General features: G+C 37.6%; 1 protein-coding gene across 1 annotated transcript in view; it reads right to left on the bottom strand.

The window, feature by feature from the left end:
- Positions 1–2,187: 2,187 nt before the first annotated feature.
- Positions 2,188–19,700, bottom strand: part of LOC128659303 (metalloreductase STEAP4) — a 30,998-nt gene continuing 13,485 nt past the window's right edge. The window contains exons 4-5 of the mRNA XM_053712971.1: positions 5,655–5,819; positions 2,188–2,564 (exon numbers count right to left, since the gene is read on the bottom strand). Of these exons, the coding sequence (XP_053568946.1) occupies positions 2,313–2,564; positions 5,655–5,819 (417 nt within the window). The 3' untranslated portion in view covers positions 2,188–2,312. The remainder of the gene's footprint in view (positions 2,565–5,654; positions 5,820–19,700) is intronic.

Here is a 19,700-nt window from a genome sequence, read left to right as displayed (position 1 = left end):
TATTAAATTTATTGATAGTGTAGGTGTATTTGTAACTTAGGTTAGGATTTATTTTACAGGTAATTGGGTAATTATTTTAACTAGGTAGATATTAAATAGTTAATAACTATTTAATATCTATTATACCTAGTTAAAATAATTAACAATTTACCTGTAAAATAAATATTAACCCTAACATAGCTACAATGTAATTATTAATTATATTGTAGCTATCTTAGGGTTTATTTTATAGGTAAGTATTTAGATTTAAATAGGAATATTTTAGTTTATAAATGAATTAGATTAATTTAATATAAATTTAGTTAGGGTTAGATAGAGTTAATATAGTTAATATAAATACTATAGTAACTATATTAACTATATTAACCCTAATATAATTAGGGTTAATATAGTTAATATATATAATGTAATACCTACATTAACTATAATATACTTAGGGTTAATATAGATAATATAGCTGGCGGCGGGGTAGGTAGATTAAATTAGGGGTTAATCATTTTAATAGAGATGGCGGCGGTGTAAGGGGCTTACATTAGGGGTTAATAATATTAATATAGCTGGCGGCGGTATAGGGGGATTAGATTAGGGGTTAATAATTTTTATATAGGTGGCGGCGGTGTAAGGGGTCAGATTAGGGGATAGATAAGGTAGATGGCGGCGGTTTTAGGGGCTCACAGTAGGGGGTTAGTTTATGTAGATGGCGGCGGGGTCCGGGAGCGGCGGTTTAGGGGTTAATAACTTTATTAGGGATTTCGGGGGGGGATCGCGGTTGACAGGTAGATAGACATTGCGCATGCGTTAGGTGTTAGGTTTATTTTAGAAGATCGCGGTTGACAGGGAGATAGACATTGCGCATGCGTTAGGTGTTAGGTTTATTTTCTAGTTAGTTTAGGGAGTTACGGGGCTCCAATAGTCAGCGTAAGGCTTCTTACGGCTGCTTTTTGTGGCGAGGTGAAAATGGAGTAAGTTTTCTCCATTTTCGCCACGTAAGTCCTTACGCTGCATATTGGATACCAAACTGCGCTGGTTTGGTATACCTGCCTATGGCCCAAAAAACTACGGGCGACGGCAGAAATATACGCGCGTAACTTCTAGGTTACGCCGTATATAGGATACCAAATCAGCGTAAATATTGGCGTCGCCGGCTTTTGCGGGCGACGCTTTATATCGGATCGACCCCCTGAATCATTATAGAAACATTTTGGGTTTAGTGTCCCTTTAAGACAAAAATATGTAGAAAGAAATCAGATAATGTATAGAAAACACATTTACACCCAATGATTTACACAATAAGTTTACCAAAAATGTGACTTTGTTTAAAAGAGTTTAATTAAGGGTGTTGTGTGGTAGTTTTCATATGTATGTGCAAACTGTTCATTGTTTTTTACTTATTTTCCTCCAAATATAGACTCCTCATCTAACTTTAAATTCAGCATTTTCATTAAGAATAGTCATTACAAAGCATCTTTCAGTATTGATTTAGGACATATATCTATGTATAGTGTGTGACACACCAATAAGAAGCTATGGGCTTCATTTATCATGCTGTGGCGGTAGCATGGTACCATGTCTTGGTGCAGTCTCACTCATGTGAGCCTGCAACTGCCAGTTAAGACTGCAACGTCTCTCCTTAAATCACCCTGGACTCAAGCTCTTGTGCTATTTTGCAGGACCAGGTCATGACATTGTGCTTCCTTGGTCCAAGAATAAAATGGCGCCTCTCAACTCTCCCTATTTGCTGCCTCTGTTAAGTGCTCCCCGCAGAGCCACCTGGTGCAGTTATAGAGCTGGCCCTATTTTGTCAGTGGATACAGTATTGCTGGCCTCAACTGGAGATGGGCAGATGTCATTGTTTACTATAATCCTTTTATTATTAAGTATCCCACTATTAGATTTAGTGCATGCTGGTGGTGTTTTTATTTAATAAATATTATTACACATTTAAATGGATTGAAAATTGTAGTAAAAAGATTGTGCATTTACTTTCCAGTGCAAATGCACAGTTAATCAGTGGTGTCTTTTGGTTGTTGTTGCTTCTTTGTGTTATATAGAGTTGCAATGTAGTGTGCATATTTGATTTGATATGATTTCTAATGAACACTCTCTGGCAATAAATATAGAAGTGATGAGAGAGAGAGAGAGAGAGAGAGCTATTTCCTTTTTACTAAACTGTATAACAATTTCAGATTATTATATTTGGATTGTTTAATATACCTCCAATACAATACCAACAATTGTTTCAGAAGCTTAAACACCAAATTTTGGTGTAATTTAAAGTTACTTTTTGTTAATATTAAATGGTATCTCTTTGTCTATATTGCATTTAGTTCTTCTTGGCTCTTAGGATTCCTTTCCCATCCTTGACGAATTTTTGTAATTCTTGAATCCAGACATGGAACTATAGTTATGAACTTCATAACTAATACAGCACATGGAATAATCAGAGCTATAACAAATGCAGGGGGAAGATACCAAGTGTAGTAAGGTCCATAGATAAATCTGTCTCCTCCATAGAGTAGAGTATGAGCTGTACACAACACCAGTGTCAAATATCCCAGTTTTGACTGTAGACATAAAACAAGATAAAAAGAATATTTAGTTTACATGACTGTAATATTATAACACATGTAAGTAGATTGCATTCTCTTATTCCTGCAGGAGTGTTTAGCAAGTATGAGGTTAATAGCTTATATTGTTATGCTTTTTATTAGGTGTAATATATGCTAAGATGCCTTATGTAAAATATACTCATATTCTCTTTATATCTGGTCCAGTTCTTTTAAATTTAGGAACTACAGGGAGTGCAGAATTATTAGGCAAATGAGTATTTTGACCACATCATCCTCTTTATGCATGTTGTCTTACTCCAAGCTGTATAGGCTCGAAAGCCTACTACCAATTAAGCATATTAGGTGATGTGCATCTCTGTAATGAGAAGGGGTGTGGTCTAATGACATCAACACCCTATATCAGGTGTGCATAATTATTAGGTAACTTCCTTTCCTTTGGCAAAATGGGTCAAAAGAAGGACTTGACAGGCTCAGAAAAGTCAAAAATAGTGAGATATCTTGCAGAGGGATGCAGCACTCTTAAAATTGCAAAGCTTCTGAAGCGTGATCATCGAACAATCAAGCGTTGCATTCAAAATAGTCAACAGGGTCGCAAGAAGCGTGTGGAAAAACCAAGGCGCAAAATAACTGCCCATGAACTGAGAAAATTCAAGCGTGCAGCTGGCAAGATGCCACTTGCCACCAGTTTGGCCATATTTCAGAGCTGCAACATCACTGGAGTGCCCAAAAGCACAAGGTGTGCAATACTCAGAGACATGGCCAAGGTAAGAAAGGCTGAAAGACGACCACCACTGAACAAGACACACAAGCTGAAACGTCAAGACTGGGCCAAGAAATATCTCAAAACTGATTTTTCTAAGGTTTTATGGACTGATGAAATGAGAGTGAGTCTTGATGGGCCAGATGGATGGGCCCGTGGCTGGATTGGTAAAGGGCAGAGAGCTCCAGTCCGACTCAGACGCCAGCAAGGTGGAGGTGGAGTACTGGTTTGGGCTGGTATCATCAAAGATGAGCTTGTGGGGCCTTTTCGAGTTGAGGATGGAGTCAAGCTCAACTCCCAGTCCTACTGCCAGTTTCTGGAAGACACCTTCTTCAAGCAGTGGTACAGGAAGAAGTCTGCATCCTTCAAGAAAAACATGATTTTCATGCAGGACAATGCTCCATCACACGCGTCCAAGTACTCCACAGCGTGGCTGGCAAGAAAGGGTATAAAAGAAGAAAATCTAATGACATGGCCTCCTTGTTCACCTGATCTGAACCCCATTGAGAACCTGTGGTCCATCATCAAATGTGAGATTTACAAGGAGGGAAAACAGTACACCTCTCTGAACAGTGTCTGGGAGGCTGTGGTTGCTGCTGCACGCAATGTTGATGGTGAACAGATCAAAACACTGACAGAATCCATGGATGGCAGGCTTTTGAGTGTCCTTGCAAAGAAAGGTGGCTATATTGGTCACTGATTTGTTTTTGTTTTGTTTTTGAATGTCAGAAATGTATATTTGTGAATGTTGAGATGTTATATTGGTTTCACTGGTAAAAATAAATAATTGAAATGGGTATATATTTGTTTTTTGTTAAGTTGCCTAATAATTATGCACAGTAATAGTCACCTGCACACACAGATATCCCCCTAAAATAGCTATAACTAAAAACAAACTAAAAACTACTTCCAAAACTATTCAGCTTTGATATTAATGAGTTTTTGGGTTCATTGAGAACATGGTTGTTGTTCAATAATAAAATTAATCCTCAAAAATACAACTTGCCTAATAATTCTGCACTCCCTGTATGTACTGATGATGTATACGTATAGATGATTTTTTTTTTTATTCTATTGAGTGTAAAATTAATCTACATAATTTTTCATAAATTGGTACTCACTATTAAAAATACATAAGTAGGAATGTCTTGTTTTGGATAACTTAAATCATATTTGGAATAATTTTCTGTACAGTGTTTTATGGATATCATCTGCACTGTATTATTACATCTATTAAATATACAAAAAGGGGCTGACTTAAAAACTTATTATTTTGTCTTCAATAAGATGAGATGCACTATGCTAACAGGGGTGCTGAGGGCTGCTATATGAGTTTTTCAGCCTCTAAATTATTCCTAGGTGCTTCATCTTCAAGGAAACTCATGCATTGGGTAAGGTATCTCAAGGCCAATCCAAGGTGGGTCTATAAAAATCATCTAATCTCTAGTCATTTCCTGCTCTTTCATGTTGTCTGTGGTAGGTGGCCGAGAGATGAAACTACTTCACAATTGCTTTGACTACAGAGACATGAGATATACATAGGATAGGAAATATTTCACCTAGTGAGGACCTTACTAAGAGAGAAGAGGTATAACTTTTTCTAATTACATGACTTACAATACACAGTTTTCTAGAGCAATGAGAGTGTTAACATTTTGTCCCAAAAATTAGTATTTTCACAGATCCACATAAAGCAAATGAAATACTTAAAAAGCAGTACTGAACTAAGCAGACCATTAATGCTAAAAAAGATTAACAAGACAATGTTCCCTAGAGACAGTGTTCTCAGGCAAGCAGCTGATAAGAGTTCATTGTATTCAAAGTTGCTGCATGAACACCCATATTATTATTATTATCAATTATTTGCAGAACGGCAACAGATTCCGCAGTGTTAACTTTTGCAAACAGGCTAAGTTTTTTGTCATTCTCACCCCCCAATGATAGGTGACTTTTGAAGTAATAATATGTAACTATACGTGGCCGTTTCAATAGACAAAATCAGTGAATTCAAATGACAAAAAAAAGTAAAGGAGGTATTTTTTATGTACTTTAACACACTCTAGTAAGTAAAATGGATCATTGTGAGCAATTTTCCTGTACAATGTCCCTTTAAATAAACTAGGCTAATCCTTATTTGCATTCATTGTTTCCTTAGAAACATAACCTATTTTTAGCATGAGATAGCATCAACAATGCAATATTTACGGTACTTAACTAGTCAAATCAGTCAAATTTTAATGCACTCTGCTCTGTGAATTGAATGTATTCTGTGGATTATAATGTGTCTTATCATGTATACTATTTCCTGATATCATGATGCCTACCTGCACAAAGCGAAATTCTCTCCAGTTGACTGCATTGCTTACTGATGGCAATGATGTTATGCCTAAAAGCAAATAAAAGAAAAATCCCAGAATTCCAAGAGCGACGTAAGAATCAGAAACCCACGCATAGTAATTAACAAAGGGATATGTGGTATTGGTTTTAACCTGCAAAAAAAAAAAAAAAAAAACATAATTTAAATTTTTCTATTTTTTTTTTAAAATATGAATACGAGGCCTATTTATGAAATGTCTGTCGGACCTGATCCGACAGTGCGGATCAGGTCCGACAGACATCACAGAATGCGGAGAGCAATACGCTCTCCGTATTCAGCATTGCACCAGCAGCTCACAAGAGCTGCTGGTGCAACGCCGCCCCCTGCAGACTCACGGCCAATCGGCCGCCAGCAGGGGGTGGCAATCAACCCAATCGTACTCGATCGGGTTGAATTCCGGCGATTCCTGTCTGCCTCATCAGAGCAGGTGGACAGGGTTATGGAGCAGCGGTCTTTAGACCACTGCTTCATAATTGCTGTTTCTGGCGAGCCTACAGGCTCGCCAGAAACACGGGGCGTCAAACTCCATTCGGAGCTTGATAGATAGGCCCCAATATCTCTACTGAAAATGATATATAAAACAATATACCTAATATGCAATATAAAATCTATTTTAATTGACATAACCATAAATAAGCCTAATAAAAATAATATTATCATTTTATTATTTCATTAGAATTAATATTTTTTCCCCAAAATATGTTATAGGTTATTGAATGGTTTACACCATGTGTATTCCGTGTATCAGAACTGCATACATTTATTTCAAATATTCCTTAAGGGAAATTATAAGAAGCATTAGATAGATACACTGAAATTTACATTACTCTATCTCCACTGTGCATTTTATACTTATTTCTCTGTGTATAACAGTGGACAACTTCAGAAAAAAAATAAGCAAATTTTCTAGAAAATATCACCAGGATAAGTAGGATAGGTGGCACTAAATTGGTCACAAAATGTAACCCTATATATTCATATAAATACACTTTGACACCAGTATAGACTCTATCAATAAGACTAATAAGTTAAAGGCACAAACAACCGGAATAAGGAGTTTAGAAGCAGCGGTCTTTAGACCGCTGCTCCTTAACTCGTCCTCCACCTCTGAGGCAGCGGACAGAAATACGCACGATTGAATACAAACAGGTTGATTGACACCCCCTGCTAGCGGCCGATTGGCTGCAAATCTGCAAAGGGCGGCAATGCACAAGCAGTTCACCAGAACTGCTTGTGCATTGATAAATGCAGACAGCGTATGCTGTTGGCATTTATCGATGTCTGGCGGACATGATCTGCTACAGCGGTCTGCTACACTTGATAAATCGGCCCCATGGGCTTTTCTGACTTTCTAAAGTTCTAGAAGAACCTTGGTTAAATGATGCTTAAATCTTAAAATATACATTCTTGCCTTAAATGCACTAAAGCATTACTTTAAAGGGACAGTCTAGTCAAAATTAAACCTTCGTGATTCGGATAGGGCATGCATTTTTAATCAACTTTCCAATTTACTTTTATCATCAAATTTGCTTTGTTCACTTTGTATTCTTTGTTGAAAGTTAAACCTAGGTAGGCTCATATGCTAAGACCTTAAAGGCCGCCACTTATCTCAGTGCATTTTGATATTTTTTCTCAGCTAGACAAAGCTAGTTCATGTGTACCATGCAGATAACATTGTGCTTACTCCTGTGGAGTCATCACTCATAGGCTGAAAAAGAACTGAAATAATGGGGTAGTTTGCAGAGGCTTAGATACAAGGTAATCACAGAGGTAACAAGTATATTAATATAACCATGTTGATTATGCAAAACTGGGGAATGGGTAATAAAGGGGTTATCTATCTTTTTAAACAATAAATATTGTGGAGTAGACTACCCCTTTTATAAAAGCTATGAAAAAGCTCACAGCCGTGAATGAGTTATTTTCAATAGTATTTGTTATTGGGATTGAAACTTCAAATCAAACCAAAACTTACATATACAGCGGTCCTTTCATACCCCTTAAATGCCATTAAATATAGTAGAATTGCCTAATCAACAAATGCATGATAAAAAGATAATGCAGTAGAACTTAGTCTGAATTTGAAATGAGCAGTAGATTTTTTTTTTCTGATAGATTTCAAAATTTGTTAACATTTCCTACCCCCTGTATCATGTGACAAACATCAGCCAATTAAGAAATGCATACATGTATACACTGTGATCTCTTGCACATGCTCAGTAGGAGCTGGTGTCTCAGAAAGTGTTAATATAAAAAGCCTATGCACAATTTGATAGTGAAAGCAAATTGGCAAATGTTATAAAATTGCATGCTCTTGAAAGTTTAATTTTGACTTTTGTGTTCCTTTACGGTTACATTACATTCCTTTTGTTTAGTCCCTTTGTACAGTGAGTAAGAGAAGTCATAATTTACATGTGTGAGATTAACCTTTTGTAATCCAAATCCATCTTTAATACTGGAAAACAATAGAAAAGACATGTGTGTATAGGCAAGACGGGTTTACAGAGCATGTTTGATCAATTATTATATGGATACTTTTAGGGCTAGATTACAAGTGGAGCGGTATTTTGCGTTTTCGCGATAGTAAAAACTCCGCTAGTCGAGATGCTCTGGTATTACAAGGTAAACTGTTTTTTCTCCAGCTGTAACACGACTTGCGCAAAAATTAGAAAATTGAAAATTGCGACCACGTTTACGCATTACACTATAGAAGTCAATGGAGAAAAAAAGTTGAAAAAACCCCAACTCTCTCGCCCAAACACCATAACAAATTCGCAATAGCTCTAACCCAACATTAAATTATGAATATTTCATTTTCCAATGTTATTTATGGAACTAAATATGTTCTATTTATTCATAAATAAATATTTCTATACATATCTGATGTTTTTTAAACAAATATATATGTATATACACACACACACATATATATATATATATATATATATATATAGAGAGAGAGAGAGAGAGAGAGAGAGAGAGAGAGAGAGAGAGAGAGAGAGAGAGAGAGAGAGAGAAAGTAAATACATACATATTCTGCTATATTGGAATGTAAGTTTATTAAATATAAATATTGCATACATATGCTTTTACATGTTTTCATCTACTTAATGGGAAAATGCTCCAATGCACTTATTTATACTGTATATGTCTATATTTGTATACATATATATTAATGTTTAAATATGTGTATATATGTCTGTAAATACATATACACACATATAATTACATTAATACATATTTATACATATACTGTATATGTATATATATATGTATATATCTCAATGTTAAAGTCCTTTGCAGCCTTTTTTTTTCTCTAAAACCCAAGATCTCATATCTTTGAGCCCTTATAACTTTTGTGTGCAATATTTTTTTAAAATAGTTTTATTAGACAGTGTTATTATGAGTGTGTGTGGTTTGTAATGTATTTTTGATGTGTTTTGTGACATTTTTTATTTACAGAAAAGTTAATCACAGCTCTGAGATAGCGGTAAGGATTCTAGCGTAAATCGCCACTTGTAATATATAACACATTTTAAATGTAGCACAAACTATTTCAAAAACCCTTGCAAAATCGTTTGCTCTCCACTTGTAATCTAGCCCTTAATATTTTAAAAGTATTTTTTTTCAATATTTCCAAATATTGATTGAGAAAGAACTATATTCAAATTTAGTAAGATATACATCAGAAATCAGGAAGTGACCGCAACTAATCTCATCTTCTAAAGCAGTTCTCACACTGTAAACCATGAAACTACTCCATTGCATTAACCCCTTAACGACGAGGACGTGCCAGGGACGTCCTACAAAAAAATACCCTTAATGACCAAGGACGTTCCTGGCACGTCCTCCGATCCTGATCGCTTCCAACCACTTTTATGGTATTGCAGTGATGCCTTGATATTGAGGCATCCTACAATAACATTTTTTTACAAACCAATGCAGAGAGAGCAACTCTGTGAACCTCTCAGCACCGGTAGCGATGGTGCCAATCATTGGTGGGTGGGAGCATTAGCAGGGAGGTGGGTGGGTGGCGCATTGCTACCCGGCATTCAGTTCCTGTATGTGCAATGTGCACGCCAGGTGCCGGGAGCGTGCGTGGGGGGCGCGCACGTGTAGCAACCACTGCCACCAATGAAAATTAATGGGAAGGAGGGAGGGGGGGGGAATAAAGATCGTAGGGTGTGGGAGGGGGAGAGAGAGGGAGGTTTTGAGGGGGGCAGCTACAGTACAGAAAAATTATATATTTAAAAAAAAAAAAAAACTTTTTTTGGGGGGTAGAATGGGTACTACCCTAAGATGGCGGCAAATAGGTAGCAGGGGGAGGGTTAGAGAACTGTTTGGGGGAGATCAGGGAGGTTGGGAGCTAAGGGAGGGGGTCCATCAGAGCTACATAATTATTTTTATTTTTTTTTTAATTGAAAAAAAAAAATCCTTTTATTTTAGTACTGGCAGACTTTCTGCCAGTACTTAAGATGGCGGGGACAATTGTGGGGTAGGGGAGGGAAGAGAGCTGTTTGGAAGGGATTAGGGGGTGGGATGTGTCAGGTGGGAGGCTGATCTCTACACTAAAGCTAAAATTAAACCTGCAAGCTACCTACAAGCTACCTAATTAACCCCTTCACTGCTGGGCATAATACAAGTGTGGTGTGCAGCAGCATTTAGCGGCCTTCTAATTGCCTTTATCAAAAGGCCAATATTTAGCCCTTTAATTACAAAGATATGTTTTTGCGGTTGATTTGCTCCTAAAGCTTAGGTATATATCTTGGCTAAAGCTGGGGAATTTCTGACAATATAACGCCGAAGAAGTTAACAACAAGCACCAAACACACAATTTATATGCTATATATCACGTGGTTAGAACGGTTGAATTGACTGAAACTTAACAAAGATATTGTTTATACCTTAGTAATACTGAAGTTGTTTAAACACTATTACTTTGCTAAAGTGTTTAGAATGATATTAACCCTACATGATAACACTTTATATATACTGTTGTGATAGGGGTTAATTATTTATATTACATCAACTCTCTAATTTGGTATTCACTGATACTATAGCTATTCAGACAGTTTGATGAATTTAATATACTTACAAAGATAAAAATAAATTCACTAAGAAATATTATTAGTGTTACAGCTGACTCATTACCAACACTTTACCTATGTGTTTATCAGAGATGTCAGTTGCATAAATATATAAATACATAAACCCTAAGATAGGGATTAACTAATACTATCATAAGCAGCTATAAACCACTCTATCTATTAATTTCTCAGTGGAATTATCACTCTATAGTGACCTAATACAAGCATTAAACTATACAAGATCTTATTAGTTTAACACACAGAGTTAATCCTGTGTTTTTCTTCTAACTATTTGTTAATTCTAGTTTATTGCAAATTGCCATCAATTCAATATATTTATCAATCTAGCATGAAGATTCATATGATAATACTATCACTTATATAGCTTCTCAATTAATACTACTTTGCCTAAGTGTTTATCATAGGTATAAATTTTACAGAGGTTGATTGCCAATATTATATCAGCTATATTTTATGTTATCTGTCATCCAACGAGTGAATTTATCATCAGACACTGATAATAACATAAACCTATAAAAGGTTTTATGAATGCAGCAATATATTGAGTACAATCTGTTGTTCCAACATACCGACTAATTCCAGAATTCAAACATACAAATTTAGTAAGAAAATTCACAAGGAAGTATCATTAATACTGTGGCTGCTTCACTACTTTACCTATGTGTTTATCGTAGGTGTAAATCTAGTAGTGGATTTTTTTACCAGTTACTGACTATAGCTAAAATCTATTTATAGTTTCATAATAAAATGAGTAATTAGAGTCTAACTTGTTTTTATAACATACCAGATTTTAATATGTTCTAATAAAGATTAATGTTTTAATTTGTGTGATTCTTTTTCCAACTCCAATTTATTTAGGGGTCTTCTTGAGTGCTTATACAGTATCATTTTGTGTTTAGTTCCTTTAACTAACAGACTAGCAATGTAGTGTTTTTGATACATAGCACCATACCACATATTACTGAATAAATTCAAGGCCATTGACCTTATTTGGAACGGTAACATACCCTATGCTTTATTTCTAGTAATTGGTGCCATCACTCTAATCTCAATTCTAGTGTTTCATAAATAACTGCCCTTTCATGACCACGCTTTTAAATGGGATTGTGCTTTCATGATAGGGATTTCAAAAGGAACTGCGCCTTTGTGACTGGGCTTTTAAACAGAATTGCGTCTTTGTGTCCAGTATTTCAAAAATAACCACACCTTAGGGATCAGGCTCTCAGAAGGGATTGAGGTTTCATGATCAGGATTTTAATAATATAGTCACAAAAACTGACACCACAACAATGCAAGTGTGAATTAGAAACAAAAATTCACAAATGGGACTGCTGGATGCGATTTGAAGATGTTGGGGTCTTGATTTCCATTTTCTCTCTTTCCTCTTAGCTGTACAGATATAATGTATTAAATACATATACATATGTAAATTTACATATACATTTGTAATGATTGTCCTGCCCACTGCAGATGGATTATACAATAGAGATGAATAGAGCTATAATTAATCTAGACCCTGTATAAAAATACACCTCTTATATGTTGTCTGTGGCCATTTCGCATAATAGAACTATTACAAATTGTCTTAGAATACTTACAATGATATAAAAAGGACAGTTTAAGACTTTATCAAGTGAATGTAGATATGAATGTGATAAGTGTAACATGGTCTAAAAATACCTGTAGAAAAGTATGGAATGAAATTGCTGAGTTCCATGTAAAAATAGGTCTTCATCAGCTAGCTAAAAAAACATTAAATTCCTGAGAAACAGTCAAAAACCTGAATTTGTGATTGTGTTGAAAGGAAACGTGCCCTTTTACGTCCAAAAACCCACAAAAAACAATTAAGCCAATAGATTTCAATTGAACTCTATGGGAACAATTTAACAAAGCTTGATCGGACAGGGTTCACTTATGTGAGCACAAGAGAGCCTGCAACAAAGCTGCATACACACCTTGTTAAATGGAGACCTATGTGTTTAACCACTGCAAAGGGGTAAAACACATAGGGAAAATCAGCTCCAGAGCAGCAAAGCACTACTGGGACCAAGCTGGAACATCTGGTGAGCCAATGGGGGGTAGTTATCAAGCCGTCTACTTTTCTGCCTTCGTTGGCCCAATACGCCCGCCTAAGCTCGCCTACCTTCGCCGCCGCGGACCTTGAATACGTTCACCTAAGTTATCAAATAAAGCTGTCAAAAAGTCGCGGGGCGATGAGCAGCGGACTGAGAGAGTTATCACTCATCCGATCTCGCTGCTCTTCGGCTTTTTCCCAGCTTTATTGCTAGCCTGTCACTAAGCACCCACACTAAACTACACTGTTCTATCCCTATACCGGCGCCCCCGGAGCCTCCCGCAACTCAATAAAGTTACTAACCCCTAAACCACGGCTCCTAGACCCTGCCGCAACTCTGATAAATGTATTAACCCCTAAACCGCCGCTCCCGGACACCGCTGCCACCTACATTATACGTAGTAACCCCTATCCTGCCCCCACAATACCGTCGCCCTCTATAATAAAATTATTAACTCCTATCCTGCTGATCCCGCACCTCGCAGCAACTAAATAAATAGTTTAACCCCTAAACCGCCGCTCCCTGAACCCGCCGCAACCTATATTAAACCTATTAACCCCTATCCTGCCCCCCTACACCGTCGCCACCTATAATAAATTTATTAACCCCTATCCTGCCCCCCACTACACCGCCGCCACTGTAATAAAATTATTAACCCCTAAACCTAAGTCTAACCCTAACCCTAAGGCCCCCCTAACTTAAATATTAATTAAATAAATCTAAATAATATTACTCTTATTAACTAAATTAATCCTATTTAAAACTAAATACTTATCTGTAAAATAAACCCTAATATAGCTACAATATAAATAATAATTATATTGTAGCTATCTTAGGATTTATATTTATTTTACAGGCATCTTTCAATTTATTTTAACTAGGTACAATAGCTATTAAATAGTTATTAACTATTTAATAGCTACCTAGCTAAAATAAAGAGAAATTTACCTGTAAAATAAAAACTAACCTAAGTTACAATTACACCTAACACTACACTATACTTAAATAAATTATTCCTATTTAAAACTAAATACTTACCTGTAAAATAAACCCCAAGGCCTAGATTTAAAGTTTGGCGTTAGCCGTGAAAACCAGCGTTAGAGGCTCCTAACGCTGGTTTTGGCCGCCCGCTGGTATTTGGAGTCAGTGATTAAAGGGTCTAACGCTCACTTTTCAGCCGCGACTTTTCCATACCGCAGATCCCCTTACGTCAATTGCGTATCCTATCTTTTCAATGGGATCTTCCTAACGCCGGTATTTAGAGTCGTTTCTGAAGTGAGCGTTAGAGCTTTAACGACAAAACTCCAGCCGCAGGAAAATAGCAGTAGTTAAGAGCTTTCTGGGCTAACGCCGGTTCATAAAGCTCTTAACTACTGTACCCTAAAGTACACTAACACCCATAAACTACCTATGTACCCCTAAACCGAGCTCCCCCCACATCGCCGCCACTCGATTAAAATTTTTTAACCCCTAATCTGCCGACCGCCTCCTACGTTATACTTATGTACCCCTAATCTGCTGCCCCTAACCTCGCCGACCCCTGTATTACATTTATTAACCCCTAACCTGCCCCCCACAACGTCGCCGCCAGCTACTTAAAATAATTAACCCCTAATCTTCGGACCGCAAAGCGCCGCCACCTACGTTATCCCTATGTACCCCTAATCTGCTGCCCCTAACACCGCCGACCCCTATATTATATTTATTAACCCCTAATCTGCCCCCCTCAACGTCGCCGACACCTGCCTACACTTATTAACCCCTAATCTGCCGAGCGAACCTGAGCGCTACTATAATAAAGTTATTAACCACTAACCCGCCTCACTAACCCTATAATAAATAGTATTAACCCCTAATCTGCCCTCCCTAACATCGCCGACACCTAACTTCAATTATTAACCCCTAATCTGCCGACCGGAGCTCATCGCTACTATAATAAATGGATTAACCCCTAAAGCTAAGTCTAACCCTAACACTAACACCCCCCTAAATTAAATATAATTTAAATCTAACGAAATTAATTAACTCTTATTAAATAAATTATTCCTATTTAAAGCTAAATACTTACCTGTAAAATACATCCTAATATAGCTACAATATAAATTATAATTATATTATAGCTATTTTAGGATTTATATTTATTTTACAGGCAACTTGGTAATTATTTTAACCAGGTACAATAGCTATTTAATAGTTACCTAGTTAAAATAATAACAAATTTACCTGTAAAATAAATCCTAACCTAAGATATAATTAAACCTAACACTAACCTATCAATAAATTAATTAAATAAACTACCTACAATTACCTACAATTAACCTAACACTACACTATCAATAAATTAATTAAACACAATTCCTACAAATAAATACAATTAAATAAACTAGCTAAAGTACAAAAAATAAAAAAGAACTAAGTTACAAAAAATAAAAAAATATTTACAAACATAAGAAAAATATTACAACAATTTTAAACTAATTACACCTACTCTAAGCCCCCTAATAAAATAACAAAGCCCCCCAAAATAAAAAATTCCCTACCCTATTCTAAATTAAAAAAGGTAAAAGCTCTTTTACCTTACCAGCCCTGAACAGGGCCCTTTGCGGGGCATGCCCCAAGAATTTCAGCTCTTTTGCCTGTAAAAAAAAACATACAATACCCCCCCCCAACATTACAACCCACCACCCACATACCCCTAATCTAACCCAAACCCCCCTTAAATAAACCTAACACTAAGCCCCTGAAGATCTTCCTACCTTGTCTTCACCATCCAGGTTCACCGATCCGTCCTGAAGAGCTCCTCCGATGTCCTGATCCGAGCCCAAGCGGGGGGCTGAAGAGGTCCATGATCCGGTCGAAGTCTTCATCCAAGCGGGGCAGAAGAGGATCTTCCATCCGATTGAAGTCTTCATCCAGGCGGCATCTTCTATGGTCTTCTATCCGGAGCGAAGCGGCAGGATCCTGAAGACCTCCAGCGCGGAACATCCATCCGGCCCGACGACTGAACGACGAATGACTGTTCCTTTAAGGGACGTCATCCAAGATGGCGTCCCTCGAATTCCGATTGGCTGATAGGATTCTATCAGCCAATCGGAATTAAGGTAGGAATTTTCTGATTGGCTGATGGAATCAGCCAATCAGAATCAAGTTCAATCCGATTGGCTGATCCAATCAGCCTATCAGATTGAGCTCGCATTCTATTGGCTGATCGGAACAGCCAATAGAATGCGAGCTCAATCTGATTGGCTGATTGGATCAGCCAATCGGATTGAACTTGATTCTGATTGGCTGATTCCATCAGCCAATCAGAAAATTCCTACCTTAATTCCGATTGGCTGATAGAATCCTATCAGCCAATCGGAATTCGAGGGACGCCATCTTGGATGACGTCCCTTAAAGGAACAGTCATTCGTCGGTCAGTCGTCGGGCCGGATGGATGTTCCGCGCTGGAGGTCTTCAGGATCCTGCCGCTTCGCTCCGGATAGAAGACCATAGAAGATGCCGCCTGGATGAAGACTTCAATCGGATGGAAGATCCTCTTCTGCCCCGCTTGGATGAAGACTTCGACCGGATCATGGACCTCTTCAGCCCCCCGCTTGGGCTCGGATCAGGACATCGGAGGAGCTCTTCAGGACGGATCGGTGAACCTGGATGGTGAAGACAAGGTAGGAAGATCTTCAGGGGCTTAGTGTTAGGTTTATTTAAGGGGGGTTTGGGTTAGATTAGGGGTATGTGGGTGGTGGGTTGTAATGTTGGGGGGGGTATTGTATGTTTTTTTTTACAGGCAAAAGAGCTGAAATTCTTGGGGCATGCCCCGCAAAGGGCCCTGTTCAGGGCTGGTAAGGTAAAAGAGCTTTTACCTTTTTTAATTTAGAATAGGGTAGGGAATTTTTTTTATTTTGGGGGGCTTTGTTATTTTATTAGGGGGCTTAGAGTAGGTGTAATTAGTTTAAAATTGTTGTAATATTTTTCTTATGTTTGTAAATATTTTTTTATTTTTTGTAACTTAGTTCTTTTTTATTTTTTGTACTTTAGCTAGTTTATTTAATTGTATTTATTTGTAGGAATTGTGTTTAATTAATTTATTGATAGTGTAGTGTTAGGTTAATTGTAGGTAATTGTAGGTAGTTTATTTAATTAATTTATTGATAGGGTAGTGTTAGGTTTAATTATATCTTAGGTTAGGATTTATTTTACAGGTAAATTTGTTATTATTTTAACTAGGTAACTATTAAATAGCTATTGTACCTGGTTAAAATAATTACCAAGTTGCCTGTAAAATAAATATAAATCCTAAAATAGCTATAATATAATTATAATTTATATTGTAGCTATATTCGGGTTTATTTTACAGGTAAGTATTTAGCTTTAAATAGGAATAATTTATTTAATAAGAGTTAATTTATTTCGTTAGATTTAAATTATATTTAACTTAGGGGGGTGTTAGTGTTAGGGTTAGACTTAGCTTTAGGGGTTAATCCATTTATTATAGTAGCGGTGAGCTCCGGTCGTCAGATTAGGGGTTAATAATTGAAGTTAGGTGTCGGCGATGTTAGGGAGGGCAGATTAGGGGTTAATACTATTTATGATAGGGTTAGTGAGGCGGATTAGGGGTTAATAACTTTATTATAGTAGCGCTCAGGTCCGCTCGGCAGATTAGGAATTAATAAGTGTAGGCAGGTGTCGGCGACGTTGTGGGGGGCAGATTAGGGGTTAATAAATATAATATAGGGGTCGGCGATGTTAGGGCAGCAGATTAGGGGTACATAGGGATAACGTAGGTTGCGGCGGTTTACGGAGCGGCAGATTAGGGGTTAAAAAAAATATGCAGGGGTCAGCGATAGCGGGAGCGGCAGATTAGGGGTTAATAAGTGTAAGGTTAGGGGTGTTTAGACTCGGGGTACATGTTAGAGTGTTAGGTGCAGACGTAGGAAGTGTTTCCCCATAGGAAACAATGGGGCTGCGTTAGGAACTGAACGCTGCTTTTTTGCAGGTGTTAGGTTTTTTTTCAGCTCAAACAGCCCCATTGTTTCCTATGGGGATATCGTGCACGAGCACGTTTTTGAGGCTGGCCGCGTCCGTAAGCAACTCTGGTATCGAGAGTTGCATTTGCGGTAAAAATGCTCTACGCTCCTTTTTTGGAGCCTAACGCAGCATTTGTTTGAACTCTCGATACCAGAGTTAAATTTATGGTGCGGCCAGAAAAAAGCCCGCGGAGCGTTAACAGCCCATCTACCGCCAAACTCCAAATCTAGGCCTAAGATAGCTACAATGTAATTAATAATTACATTGTAGCTATCTTAGGATTTATATTTATTTTACAGGTAACTTTGTATTTATTTTAGCTAGTTAGAATAGTTATTAAATAGTTATTAACTATTTAATAACTACCTAGCTAAAAGAAATACAAAATTACCTTTAAAATAAATCCTAACCTAAATTACAATTAAACCTAATACTACACTATCATTAAATTAATTAAATAAACTACCTACAAATAACTACAATTAAATACAATTACATAGACTAACTAAAGTACAAAAAATAAAAAAAGCTAAGTTACAAAAAATAAAAAAATAGGTTACAAACATTTAAAAAATATTACAACAATTTTAAGCTACTTACACCTAATCTAAGCCCCCTAATAAAATAACAAACCTCCCCCAAAATAAAAAATGCCCTACCCTATTCTAAATTAAATAAAGTTCAAAGCTCTTTTACCTTACCAGCCCTGAAAAGGGCCATTTGTGGGGCTTGCCCCAAAGAAAACTGCTCTTTTGCCTGTAAAAGAAAAATACAACCCCCCCCAACATTAAAACCCACTACCCACATGCCCCTAATCTAACCCAAACCCCCCTTATAAAAACCTAACACTAATCCCCTGAAGATCATCCTACCTTGAGTCATCTTCACTCAGCCGAGCAGCAATGGAACCGAAGTGGACATCCGGAGCGGAAGAAGTTAATCCTCCAAGCGGCGCTGAAGAAATCTTCCATCCGATGTAGACATCATCCAGGTGGCGCTGAAGAAGTCTTCGATCCGGGCGATGTCATCTTCCAAGATGCGCTGAAGAGGTCTTCTATCCGGGCGATGTCATCTTCCAAGCCGGGTCTTGAATCTTCCTCCCGCCGACGCGGAACATCCTTCTTCACCGACGGACTGCCGACGAATGAAGGCTCCTTTAAGGGACGTCATCCAAGATGGCGTCCCCTCAATTCTATTCTATCAGCCAATCGGAATTAAGGTAGGAAAAATCTGATTGGATGATGGAATCAGCCAATCAGATTCAAGTTCAATCCGATTGGCTGATCCAATCAGCCAATCAGATTGAGCTCACATTCTATTGGCTGTTCCGATCAGCCAATAGAATGCGAGCTCAATCTGATTGGCTGATTGGATCAGCCAATCGGATTGAACTTGAATCTGATTAGCTGATTCCATCAACCAATCAGATTTTTCCTACCTTAATTCCGATTGGCTGATAGAATCCTATCAGCCAATCGGAATTGAGGGGACCCCATCTTGGATGACATCCCTTAAAGGAGCCTTCATTCGTCAGTAGTCCGTCGGTGAAGAAGGATGTTCCGCGTCGGCGGGAGGAAGATTCAAGACCCGGCTTGGAAGATGACATCGCCCGGATAGAAGACCTCTTCAGCGCCGCCTTGATGATGACTTCATCGGATGGAAGATTTCTTCAGCGCCGCTTGGAGGATTAACTTCTTCCGCTCCGGATGTCCACTTCGGTTCCATCGCTGCTCGGCTGAGTGAAGACGACTCAAGGTAGGATGATCTTCAGGGGATTAGTGTTAG

The sequence above is a fragment of the Bombina bombina genome, chromosome 5, assembly GCF_027579735.1.
Source record: "Bombina bombina isolate aBomBom1 chromosome 5, aBomBom1.pri, whole genome shotgun sequence".
In the NCBI taxonomy this organism is placed as follows: Eukaryota; Metazoa; Chordata; class Amphibia; order Anura; family Bombinatoridae; genus Bombina; species Bombina bombina.
The sequence above is the reverse complement of the archived record's forward strand: the minus strand, read 5'-3'. Positions and strand labels throughout refer to the sequence as shown.